Source organism: Musca domestica, unplaced genomic scaffold, assembly GCF_030504385.1.
Source record: "Musca domestica strain aabys unplaced genomic scaffold, Musca_domestica.polishedcontigs.V.1.1 110, whole genome shotgun sequence".
In the NCBI taxonomy this organism is placed as follows: Eukaryota; Metazoa; Arthropoda; class Insecta; order Diptera; family Muscidae; genus Musca; species Musca domestica.
The window spans coordinates 2146029-2158781 of NW_026712134.1; the positions used below are offsets into that span (position 1 = coordinate 2146029).

General features: G+C 27.8%; 1 protein-coding gene across 1 annotated transcript; it reads right to left on the bottom strand.

Annotated features, from left to right (window-relative positions):
• Positions 1–1630: 1630 nt before the first annotated feature.
• LOC131807125 (neuroguidin-like) lies at positions 1631–11363 on the bottom strand. Its single transcript, XM_059132130.1, has 5 exons — positions 11298–11363; positions 6252–6653; positions 5924–6186; positions 5681–5868; positions 1631–1797 (listed from the first exon to the last, which is right to left on the bottom strand). Exons 1-5 carry the CDS (start codon positions 11361–11363, stop codon positions 1661–1663), a joined length of 1056 nt encoding a protein of 351 aa, XP_058988113.1. The 3' UTR covers positions 1631–1660.
• Positions 11364–12753: the final 1390 nt, after the last annotated feature.

Consider the following 12753-nt stretch of genomic DNA (forward strand, 5'->3'; position numbering starts at 1 on the left):
TTTAATAAAAAAATTAATAAGTATTTTTAATTTTTTTTCTTCATATTTTGCTGCCGAAACTGTAATGCAGTTTACATGTTTATTTATTTATAAGGCTTTAATATGGATATAATATATTTTTTATAGATTCAATAAAATATAAAAATTTAAAAAAATACAGATAAAAAAATTTAAATCTACTGAAAAAATATAATTTTAAAAACTAGAATCATATTGCTAAAAACAAGAACAAAAAAAAATAGAAGTAAAATAAAACAAAATTGAGGAAAAGAGTTATTTTTAGAAGTACTTTATTGAAATAAAAAAATAGTTGAAAAAATATACAAATGAAACATACATTTTTTTAATATATATATTAAAAATTAAACAGAAATTCAAAGAGAACGAAAATATTTAATATTTAAATTTAAAATACATTTTTTTAGTACTAAAAAAATAAATCCATATTCAAAAAAAATTAAAACAAGAATATATATTTAAAAAAAAAATTAAAACATTTTATAAAAAAATTAACTAATTTTACCTTTATTGAAAATTAAAAAAAATATTTAACACAATATTGAAATGAAACATACATATTTTTTATAATATATTGTAAAATTTAAAATTAAACAAGAACTGAATTCATATTTCAAAAAAAAAAAAAAAATTACATAACTTTATGTAAAAACATTTTATGAAAAATTAACAAATTTTCGTTGAAAAAAAAATATTTAATTAAACATATGTTATTATAATAATAGAAAAATAAATTGAAACCCAAATAGAACAAACACAATTTTGATCCTAAATAAACTTATTTTACGTTGAAAAAAATATAAAAAATCAAAAAAAACAAATATAGTTTTGATTTTTTTTTTTTTGTAAAAAATAAGCAAACATTTTATAAAAGAATAACGAAACCTCATGTAAAAAAACTGAAAATAACAGCATGTTTAAATATAAAAATAGAATTTATTGCTCATGGTTTTTATGAAGGAAAAAAAAATGGCAAAATAAAAGAGAATTTCAAATTTATTTTACCTTTTCATTTTATTTTTAATTTATTTATTTTTAAGTAAAAAAAAATTGGAAGATTATGTTAGAAATTACTTCAACTAAAAATGAAATTTGTTTTTCTGTATAATTTTATTACAATAATGGATTTTTAAAATTATGCTCCAAATTAAAAAAAAATCCGTTTCCTGTTATTAATTTGAAAATTAAAACATAAAAAATAATGTTTACTATTTTTCCTTTTATAGTTGTTGTTACAATTTTCAATTCTTTTTTTTATTTTTTCACATATTTCATTCTATGTTTCCATTCACTTCATTCCTTATATTGCTGTAGTTTTTTCTTTTCTAAATTAATAATTAATAATTCATTTTCAATTCTTATTTCAATTAATATTTCATTATTTCTTTCTCATGTAAAAACTGGAATTTTTGTAATTTATAAAAAATTGTTTACTTTTTTTATAAATTTAATGACGTCTTCATTTTTTTCATCTGTTACTTGTTGTAAGAGGGGTGTTTTGTTTTATAATTAATTACATTGTTCTTGTTTTTAGTTTTTTTTTTAATAATTCTATAATCTTTAATTTTTTTGTTGATTTGCGGGTCCATTTCTTGTTTTCAGTTTTTGTGGGTTTTTTTGTTTCTTTTCAATTGTCTGCTATTTAATGGAATTTACGTTTTTTGCCACCTTTCTTTTTGCCTTTACCGCCCTTGGCTTTTCGTTTTTTGCCACCAAGCGAATCACCGCGTAGAGCTGCATCACGACTTATTTCACCGAGGATTTCATCGCCCAGGGTGCCTGGAATTAAAAGGGAGAAAATTTAATATTAAAGAAAAAATTATTAAACATATTTTGATCGATTTTGAATCGAATATGTCCGTCCGTCCGTCTGTTTTAATCACGCTAGAGTCAAAACAAAAATAAAGATAAGAAGCTAACATTTTGCACATATCGATCTTTTGTCTGCAGGCAGACAAAGTTCGAAGATGGGTTATATCGGTCCACGATATCGTATAGCCCTCATATAACGACACCCCTTGATATTCCATATTTTGACGATTTTAGGGACATTATTTACCGGAGTTGTTTCAAATTTCGTATTTAGAATTTGTAATGGATATATGACAACAAATTGCGTATGTAAGCCCATGTCTTCATATAGCCTCCCTATAAAAGTGCCTCCCAATATTCGGTATTTTGATGTTTTTAGCGACATTATTTTTTTAAAGTTTCTCATTTAAAAATTTTATTGGCTTATGACAAACGTTGTCTATGCAGGTCCACGTCTTCGTTTAGACCCCAATATAACGGCTATATTAGGTATTTTAAAGAATTTAACAGAATTTTTAACGGATTTTATTTTTTTGGAAACTTCCAAATTTGTTCCAAATGGTTTAGGATATTCAAAGTTCGGCCCGGAATCTCATCATCAATTTCAAAGGAATTTAATTTTATAGTCTATCAGTTCCTCAAACGTATTTTTTAAAACTTTTTATTCTATGACCTATCTGAACCTAATTAAATTAATCCTATAAACGTGGATTTTGAAGGAATTTTATTTTATGACCTATCAGCTCCTCACAAGTGACTTTGTAATGCATTTTATTTCTTGGCCTATCAACCCCTCAAACCCGTCCTTTACAGCATTTGATCCTATAACCTTTTTGGAGGTGGATTTTATTTTATGACCTATCAGAAGAATTTTATTCCATTCCCAATTTTCTTCCATGACAAAAAAAGTCCTTAGAAGTGGAATTGTAGAGACCTTAAAAGAGATATTTTATGAAAATTTAATGCATGACCTATCAGCTCCACAAAAGTAGATTTTTAAGGAATTTTATTTAATAACCTATAAGATTCTTAAACCTGGATTTTAAAAGCATTTTATTTCAAAACATGTTGGCCCTCTAAAATGGATTTGAACTGTGTTGTTTTACCACGACCTGTAAGCTCTTCACATTTGTATTTTTAATGCATTTTATTCTGCAACCTTAGAAGTAAATGTTAAAAGCATTTTAATTCATGGTTCACAAACGTGGAATTGTTAAGCATTTTCATACTTGATCAAAATCAACCCATTAAACTTGGGACCTTAAATGTGGATTTGTAAGAAATTTTATTACTTGACATATCAACTCCTCAAAAATGAATTTTAAGCAGTTTTGTTCTATGACCAACCAGTTCCACAAACGTGAAATTGTAAAACAATTAAATACTTGACCTATTAATATCTTAAACTTGGTTCTTTAAGGAATTTTAATTCATGATCTGTAGGCTCCATAAAGTTGGATTGTTAAGGATATTTGTTCCATGATCTATTGGCCCGTTAAACTTGGGGGTTTTTGAGAAATAATTCCATGACATATCAACTCCTTAAATGTGGATTTTATTCCTTGAAATATCAGCTCCTTTAACGTGAATTTTGAAGACCAAGGTAGGCCTATCATCTTCCTAAACTTGGATTATTTAAAAAATATTTTTAAAGAACCTATCATCTTCCTAAACATGATTATTTTCAAAAGGGCTTTAAAGGACCTTTTAGTTTCCAAAATGTGTATTTTTTAAAAAGATTGTTATAGGACGTGGATTCAAAAGGGTATCTGTAGGACATATCAGCTCCTACAACGTGGATTTTTTAAAAGGATATTTATAGAACATATCAGCTCCTAAAACGTGGATGTTTCAAATGGGTATTAATAGGACACATCGGCTTCAAAAACGTGGATGTTTTAAAAGGATTTTTATAGGAGTTATCAACTTCCAAAACGTGGATTTTTTAGGAGGATATTTATAGCACATACCAACTTCTAAAACGTGGATTTCTTAAAAAGATAGTAATAGGACATATCAACTTCTAAAACTTCTTAATTTTTTTCAACATTCAACTCCCTGAAATCTTTTAATTTCTAAACATGTATTTCTTGAAACGTGGATTTTTTTTTAAAAATACCTTTATAGGTCTTATCAGCTACCAAAACGTTAATTTTTTTTAAATATCTATCAGCCCCCTAAGCCTGAGTCTTAAAAAATATTTTTATAGGACCTACCAGTTCTTTGGATGGCCTTTTTTTAAATACCCTTATAGGAATTATCAGCTGCTAAAATGTGCATTTTTTAAAATATCTAACAGCCCCCTAAACCTGAACTTTCAAAATATATTTTTATGGAATCTACCAGCTCCTTAAAGTTGGATTATTTAAAAATATTTTCATAGAAACTATCAGCCATCTAAAAGATTTAAAAACATTTTCTAAAAGCTCCCTATACCTGAACTTTCAAATGATAATTTTATAGGTCCTAAATGCTCCGTAAACGTGGATTTTTTTATAAATACCTTTATACAACTTATCAACTTCCAAAACGAGGATTTTTTAAATACCTTTATAGAACTTATCAGCTACCAAAATGTGAATTTTTCTAAATACCTATCAGCTCCCTAAACCTGAACTTTCCAAAGATATTTTTACAGGAACTACCAGCTCCTTGAATGTGGATTTCTTAAAAATACCTTTTTAGGACTTATTAACTCCCAAAACGTGGATTTTATTCTAAATATCTATCAGCGCCCCAAACCCGAACTTTCAAAAAACATTTTTATACCAGCTCTTTGTATGGATTTTTTAAAAGTACCCTTATGGGAACTATCAGCTGCCGAAATCTGGATTTTTTTAAATATCTAACAGCTCCCTAAACATGAATTTTTCGAAGATATTTTTATAGGACGTACCAGCTCTTTGAACGTGGATTCTTTAAAAATATTTTAATAGAACTTATCAGCCAACTAAAGGCGATTTTTTTGAATATTTAAAAGGACCTTTCAGCTTTTTTAACACAGATTTTTTTAAATTATTTTTAATATTCAGCTCCCTAAACAATGATTTCTTTGAAGTATCTTTATAGGACCTAGCAACTTTAACGTGGATATATTTTATTAACATTTTTGTAAGATCATTCGCCTGCCTGAAATTGTTTTTTTTTTAATATTTTTAGAATGCCTATCAGCTCTTCAAATGTGGACTTTTCAAATATACTTTTTTAGGACTTATCAGTCCTCTAAGCCTGATTTTTTTTTAACAAATTTTAATAGGACTTATCAGATTCCCAAGAATACAAATATTTCTTTAAGATAATCTCTTTTATAGAACCTATCAACACTGTTAACGTGGATTTATTTTTATTTTTTTTCAATGCCAAACAGCTCCCTATTTGCGATTTTTTAAAAATATTTTTGTAAGACCTTTCGCCTTCTTATTTTTTTTAAATATTTTTACAGGACGTATACGTTCTTCAAATGTGAATTTTTTTAAATATAATTTTATAGGAACTATCAGTCTTTTAATCCTAAACTTTTTACAAATATTAATATGACTATCAGCTTCCCAAACTTGGCTTTTTTACAAACATTTCTTTAAGATAATCTCTTTTATAGGACCTATCAACACCCTTAGCGTGGATTTATTTTTAAATTTTTTTTCTAATGGCTATCAGCTCCCTAAGTGTAATTTTTTTAATATTTTTCCTTTTCGTTTTTCAAGTATTTTTATACTACCTATCAGCCCTATAAACGTGGATTTTTTTACAAAAATTTTTAGAACCCATCAGCTCCTCAATTAAAAAATCAGTTCCTCAAATAATTTTTTTTTTTCACAAATATTTGCTTAAGATCCTTTTTTGCTCATACCCAATGTTGTTAGTTTCCTGTTACGATGCTTTTCAGCTTTGGTCACCGGCAGACGTGTCAGATAGGCTTCTTCGTATTCTTGTTTCTCCTTTTGGGCTCGGGACAATATCTGTTGGGCACGAGAGCCGGATGAAATTTCCGTGGGGGCATCCAAATATTCCTCCTTCAGGTCTTCCATCATTGATGAACTGAAATGAAACATACAATTAGTATTGTGAAATGAAATCGAAAGCTAGAGCTTACGTGATGGCCCGTTTCTTGGCTCTTTCCAACAATTTCTTCTCCTTATCCTCTGGTTTTTCATCACCATCATAGTAGACAGGTTTGATTTTGGGTGGCACATAAATACCAGGTTTGCCTGCGGTGGCACCCTTTTTGGGTTTCTTAACGCCATTGACATCATCGTCGGCATCTTCTTCGGACTCGGAAGCACTGTCATCATCATCCTCATCGTCTTCATCCTCATCATCGCCATTGGCATTAGTTAACATATTTTCAGGATTTGGCTGAAATGCAAAAGAAATTGGATTATTTTGATTTCAAAACTTTCAAAAAGAGTCTCTGCCCTTACCTTATACAAAATTGGATCTGTGGTCGATGACACGCCCGTCGTGGCCGTTTTCACCAGTTTATCGATTTGATATCTCAGCTTGTAGTCGATGGGTCGTATTTTTTCCAGAACTGTACGTATTTCAATCAAACGTTCTATTGAGGGATCACCTTCAATGGTTTCGCCGGAACATTTACGCAACACAACATAGGTCAAATTGATCAGATAATCGAGCAGCATGTGATATTTGACTTCCAGGAAACTGAGGCCATATTCTGTTGTAAGTTCACCGCGTTTGACACGCTGTAGCATGCCCTCAACCAAATCGGTTACCTGTTTGACGTTGCTGTTCATTTCGCCCAGCAGTTGAATGGCCTGCGGTATGTCCTGTTGCTCCTGCACTTCACAGTCGTAATCGAGGGCCTGAAAAGAAAAAAGAAATCGGATAATTAATTTTGAATTGATTAACTGAAATTGTTTAAAAATTATCTTTTTTACAAATTTTTTGAAAAATATTTTTTTAAAAGACAGGAGGCCAAAAATATTATTTCCAAAAAATTTTATTAATTTAAAAAATATTTAAAAACAAAATCTTTAAAAAATTGAAGTGGGTCCTTGTATCGTATTCTTTTTTTTTTTTTTTTTTTTTTTTTTGAAGGACCAAAATAGATTTTTTGTGAATATTTTTCAAAGAAACAACACGGATTTTTTTAAGAATATTTTTAAAGGACCTTCAGACCCATAAACACTGATTTTTTAAGAGTATTTTTCAAAGGACCTTCAGCCCCATCAAATCGGATTTTTTAAGAATAATAAATTAATGATCTTCAGGACCAACAACGAGAGATTTTTTAAGAATATTTTGCAAGGGCCCTTCTGGCCAGCAATATGGATTTTTTAGAATATTTTTGAAAGGACTGACTTGCATTTTTTGAGAATATTTTTCAAAGGATTTTGGTAGCATCAACCTCATATTTTTTAAAAATTAGAACGTGATATTTCTTAAGAATATTTTCCATCTAACCTTCAGGTCCATCAAAAGGATCTTTTAAAAATATTTTTCAAAGAACTTTCGTTTTAATTTTTTTTTTTTGGAAAATGTTTCATAGGACCAACTTGGATTTTTTTAACAACATCTCAAAGGATCTTCAGAGCCATCATCGTTATTTATTTAGAATATTATTTAAAGGACATTTAGGGGATTTTTGAAGCATATTTTCGGAACCATTAACGAGGATATTTTAAGATTATTCAAAGGACATTTAGAGGATTTTTTAAGAATATTGTTTAAAAGACATTAAGAGAATTTTATAACAATACTTTTTAAAGGACCTTGAGTATATTATTGAAAGGACATTGAGAGGATTTTTTAAGAATATTTTTCAAAGGACCTTTAGAGCCATCTACGTGGATTTTTTGAAGTTATTATTGAAAGGACATTTTGATTTTTTAAGAATGTTTTTCAAAGGAGTTTCAGTGCCATCAATGTAATTTTTTACGAACAGTATTCAAAGGAAATTTAGGGGATTTTTGAAGTATATTATTCAAAGGACCTTCAGAGCATTTAAAGTAGATTTTTTAAGAATATTATTCAAAGGACATTTAGAAGATTTTATAAGAGCACTTTTCCAAGTCTTCAAAGTGGATTTTTTGAGAATATTATTGAAAGGACATTTAGAGGATTTTTTAAGAATATGGTCCTATTCATAGGACCAACTTACATTTGTTAACAATATGTCAAAGGGCCTTCAGAGCCATCTACGTGAATTTTGTGAGAACATTATTTGAAAGGACATTTAGAGGATTTTTTATTATATTTTTCAAGGGACCTTCAGAGCATTTAGTGTGGATTTTAAGAATATTATTCAAAGGACTTCTAGATGATTTTTAAAATTAATTTTTTAAGGACCTTTAGAGCCATCAACTTGGATTTTTTTAAGAATATTTTTAATAGGATACTCTGAGGATTTTTAAGAATATTTTTCTAAGGACCTTCAGAGCCATCTAAGTGGATTTTTTTGAGAATATTATTGAAAGGATATTCAGAGGATTTTTTTAAGAGAAGTGTTTAAAGGACCAACTTGGATTTTTTTTCTGAAAAAAATTTCAAAGGAAAAACGTGTATTATTTTAAGGAATTTTTTCAAAGGATCTACTTAGATTTTTTGATGAACATTTTTCAAAGGACCAATGTGGATTTTTTAAAGAAAATTTTTCAAAGTACCAACTAAGTTTTTTTAAACAAAAATTTTCGAAAGACCAACCTGGATTTTTTAGAGGAAAATTTTTCAAAGGATCAACTTGGATTTTTAAAGGAAAATTTTTTAAAGGGCTTACGTGAATTGTTCTATCAATTTTTTTAAAGGATTAACGTGAATTGTTCTATTAAAATTTTTCAAAATTGTTGTTCCAAAATTTTTATAGGACATATTTTTTAAAGGGCCAACGTGGATTTTTTTAAGAAAAATTTTCAAAGGAGCAAGGTGTATATTTTAAAGAAAAAATTTTAAAGGACCAAAGGAGATTTTTTGAAAAAGAATTATCAAAGAAAAAAAATCAAAGGAAGAATTTTTTTCAAAGGACCACCGTGGATTAAGAAAAATATTTCAAAGCGCCAACGTGAATTAAAAAAATGGATTTTTTACAGAAAACAATTTAAAGGACCATCCTGGATTTTTTTTTTTATGGAATTTTTAAAGAAAATATTTCAAAGGACCAACGTAGATTTTTTAAGTTGGATTTTTTTAAAAAATTGAATTTAAAAAAATATTGCGAAGGACCAACGTGGATTAAAAAAATGGAATTTTAAAGAAAATATTTTAAAGGACCAATGTGGAATTTTTAAAGAAAGTATTTCAAAGGACCAACGTCGATTTTTAAAAATGGAATTTTTAAAGAAAGTATTTCAAAGGACCAACGTCGATTTTTAAAAAATGGAATTTTTAAAGAAATTATTTCAAAGGACTAACTTGGTTATAAAAAAAATGAATTTTTAACGTGAATTTTTTAATGAATTGTTTTTTTTAAAGAAAATATTGCAAATGACCAACGTAAATTTTTTAACGTGGATTTTTTTAAAAAATTGAATTTGAAAGAAAATATTGCAAAGGACCAACGTGGATTATTTTTTTAAAAAATGGAATTTTTAAAGAAAATGTTTTAAAGGTTCAACGTGGATTTTTTGAAAAAATGGAATTTTTAACGAATATATTTTAAAGGAGCAATGTGAATTTTTTTAAAAAATGGAATTTTCAAAGAAATTATTTTAAACTACCAAAGTGGATTTAAAAAAAAATGGAATTTTTAAAGAAAATATTTCAAACGACCAACCAAAGGTCTTTTAACGAAAAATTTTAAAGGGTCAACGTGTATTTTTAAAGAAAAAATTGATTTAAAAAAAAAATCAAGGAAAAAAATCAGTGGAAGAAATTTTTTCAAAGCACCATCGAGCGAGTCAAAGAAAATATTTCAATGGGCCAACGTGAATTTTTTAAAAAAAATGGAATTTTTAAAGAAAATATTTCAAAAGACCAACGTGGATTTTTTTTAAATGGAAATATTAAAGAAAATATTTCAAAGGACCAACGTCGATTTTTTTTTTAAAAATTGATTTTTTAAGGAAAATATTTCAAAGGACCAACGTGGATTTTTTAAATAAATTTTTCAAAATACCAAGGTTGATTTTTTAAACAGTTTTTTTTTCAAAGGACCAACGTGGATTTTTGAAACAGGTTTTTAAAGGACCAAATGGATTTTTTAAAGAAAATATTTTCAAAGAACCAATGTGGATTTTTTAAAGAAAACATTTTCAGAGGACTTTTTAAAGAAAAAATTTTCAAAAACATTTCAAAGGACCAACATGGATTTTTTTCAGGAAATTTTTTTCAAAGGACCAACGTGGATTTTTTTTCAAGAAAAATTTTCAAGGAAATTTTTTCAAAGGACCAATGTGGATTTTTTTTTTCAAGAAAAAATATCAAGGAAGTTTTTTCAAAGGACCAACATGGATTTTTTTCAGGAAATTTTTTGCAAAGGACCAACGTGGATTTTTTTCAAGAAAAATTTTCAAGGAAATTTTTTCAAAGGACCAACGTGGATTTTTTCAAGGATCAACGTGGATTTTTTTAAGAAAAATTTTCAAAGGACTCCTGGATTTTTTAACGAAAAAATTATTAAAGGATCAACGTGGATTTTTTTCAACAAAAAATTTCAAGGGACTAACCTGGATTTTTAAAAGAAAAAATTTTCAAAGGATCAACGTGGATTTAAAGAAAAAATGTCAAAGGATCAACGTATAAAAATTTTTAAAGGATCAACGTGGATTTAAATAAGAATTTTTAAAAGACCAAAATGGATTTTTAAATTAATGTTTTGAAAGAAAAATTTTCAAAAGACAAAAATAGATTTAAGGAAATTTAAAAAAAAATTACAAAGAACAAAAATCGAATTTTAAAGAATTTTTGTTAAAGAAAAATAACTAAGGACCAACAGGGATTATAAAAAAGTAAAATACCTACGAGGATTTTTAAAGAAAAATTTCTAAAGGACCAGCTTGGATTTTTTTGAGAAAATTTTTCGAAGGACCAACTTGGATTTTTTAAAGGATTTTTTCTAAATATTTTTTTAGTCCCTTCGAAAAGGCATTTGAAAAAATCCTTTGTCTGTGTTTTTTTTGCTTTCGTTAAATTTTTTTGCGGTCAGCTAGCTGCGGCTAGCTCTGTGTTTTGTTTGCTGTTTATGACACAAACGCCTAAGTGTATGCTTCATGCATTTGACTAATACCCAAGCCCACGGGATGTGCTTTAAATTTTGAAAAAAAAAAAAAAAAAAAAAAAAAAACAACAAATAAATTGAGGTTGGGATATAAAATGCAATGCCTAGCTGAAAAGGTGGACAATGGGGCTGAGTGGAAATATCTGAAATGCAAAGAATTATTATTGGAAATAATAACCCACCTCCCTCTCTCTCTCTCTCTTCCTCTCTGGGATTTGTTGTGGTTTTATTTTTTATCATAGCCGTTAGTATTATATTATTTTATTGCACTATCGGGACTTTGATTTGAATTTACCGTTATGATGGCGGTGGGAATTTCCAAAATGGCAGTGGTGGGTATTGTCTGTGTGTTGCCGGGCATAACTCAACCACCAAACAGATTTTTATCACACAAAACATTTATTATGCAATTTTTGTCCATAAATATTTCATTTCATTAGTTGGTGGTGGCCTGATGGCTGAAATAAGTTTTTTTTCAAATATTTTTTTTTCGATTGAAAATTTGTTATACAAGTTCATATACATTTGTTTTGCGGTTTTTTCACACAGCCACACACCACCACCCCCACCATTACATTTTGCAATTTTTTCCACTTGAATAAATAATTGTTTTTATTTTTTTTTTTTTTTTTTGGTTGCCCACGAAAATCCATCGAAGCAGAAAATAATTCTCTATATTATTTAATTATTTATATATATATATTTTTTTTTTGGTGTAACCATAAAAACCATTATAATATTATAAAATTTTTTTTTCGTCTGCTCTCGTAAATATTTATTTAAATAAAAATAAATGCAATTTATATCCGGAGGTATTTTTTGTTGGTCCATTGTCATTTTAATTAAATTTTATATCCTCTGTTTTTTTTTTTTGGATTAAATAAATATGGGTACGGTTTTTTGTAATTATTTTTATAATTTATTATTTTTAATGCAATTTATGATAATATGTACACACAACGTGAGTAAATATTTAATAAAAGCAGTCATTAATTAAATTAAGAAAAAAAAAAAATTAAAAAATAAATAAAAAATTGGGTGTGGTCGGATGGCAATCAACTTTTATCCTTTATTGGCTATTGTTACAGGACATAAATTTTGTTGCATATCCTGGGAGCCTTTTGGGGTTATTTTTACTGGCCTCTAGCTAGACATTTTCGAAAGGCAAGAAAATAAATGTTGAAAGGGTTTCCTAGGTAGTCATATCCATGTAACTCTTGTTCGTTTTTTTTAAAAATTTCCAGGATTTTTATTTTTTCTCAGGAATCTTTTTTAAGGACATTCAGAGTTAGAGCCGTACTGGCATTTTATTTTGGGATAACGTAGATATTTTGTTTTTTTTTTTGGCAAAAAACAATAAGAGAAAAAGACATTCAGAATTTTTTTAAAATCGTTTTTAAAGGACTTCCACTGCCTTGATGGCCTGGACTTTTTTAAAATATTTTTCAAAGGAATTCTATGTTTTTTCTCGTTGGTTTTCTAACCATTCTGACGTTGAGAATTTTTTTGTTAAAAAAAATCAAAGATCCTTACATCAATAATCGTGAATGTTGAAGGGTATCAAGTGTTTTAGGAATATTTTTTCAGAACACTTCTAGCCCTATCGGCTTGGATTTGCAGGAATTATGTTCCAATGATGATTTTAATAATTTTAATTTTAGAACCCACTAGCCCCCACCTCAGGTACCATTAACATGAATTTTTTAATCAAAGGACTTTCGGATTTTTATATTTTTCGAAGGACCATGGAA

Excerpts from the sequence above, each read along its gene's own strand:
- LOC131807125 (XM_059132130.1), bottom strand. The coding sequence starts at position 11,363 with ATGCCCGGCAACACACAGACAATACCCACCACTGCCATTTTGGAAATT. Across the intron at positions 5,869-5,923 it reads GCCAAGAAACGGGCCATCAC|TTCATCAATGATGGAAGACC; the intron begins GTAAGCTCTAGC and ends GTTTCATTTCAG. Across the intron at positions 1,798-5,680 it reads CAGGAAACTAACAACATTGG|GCACCCTGGGCGATGAAATC; the intron begins GTATGAGCAAAA and ends TTTTAATTCCAG.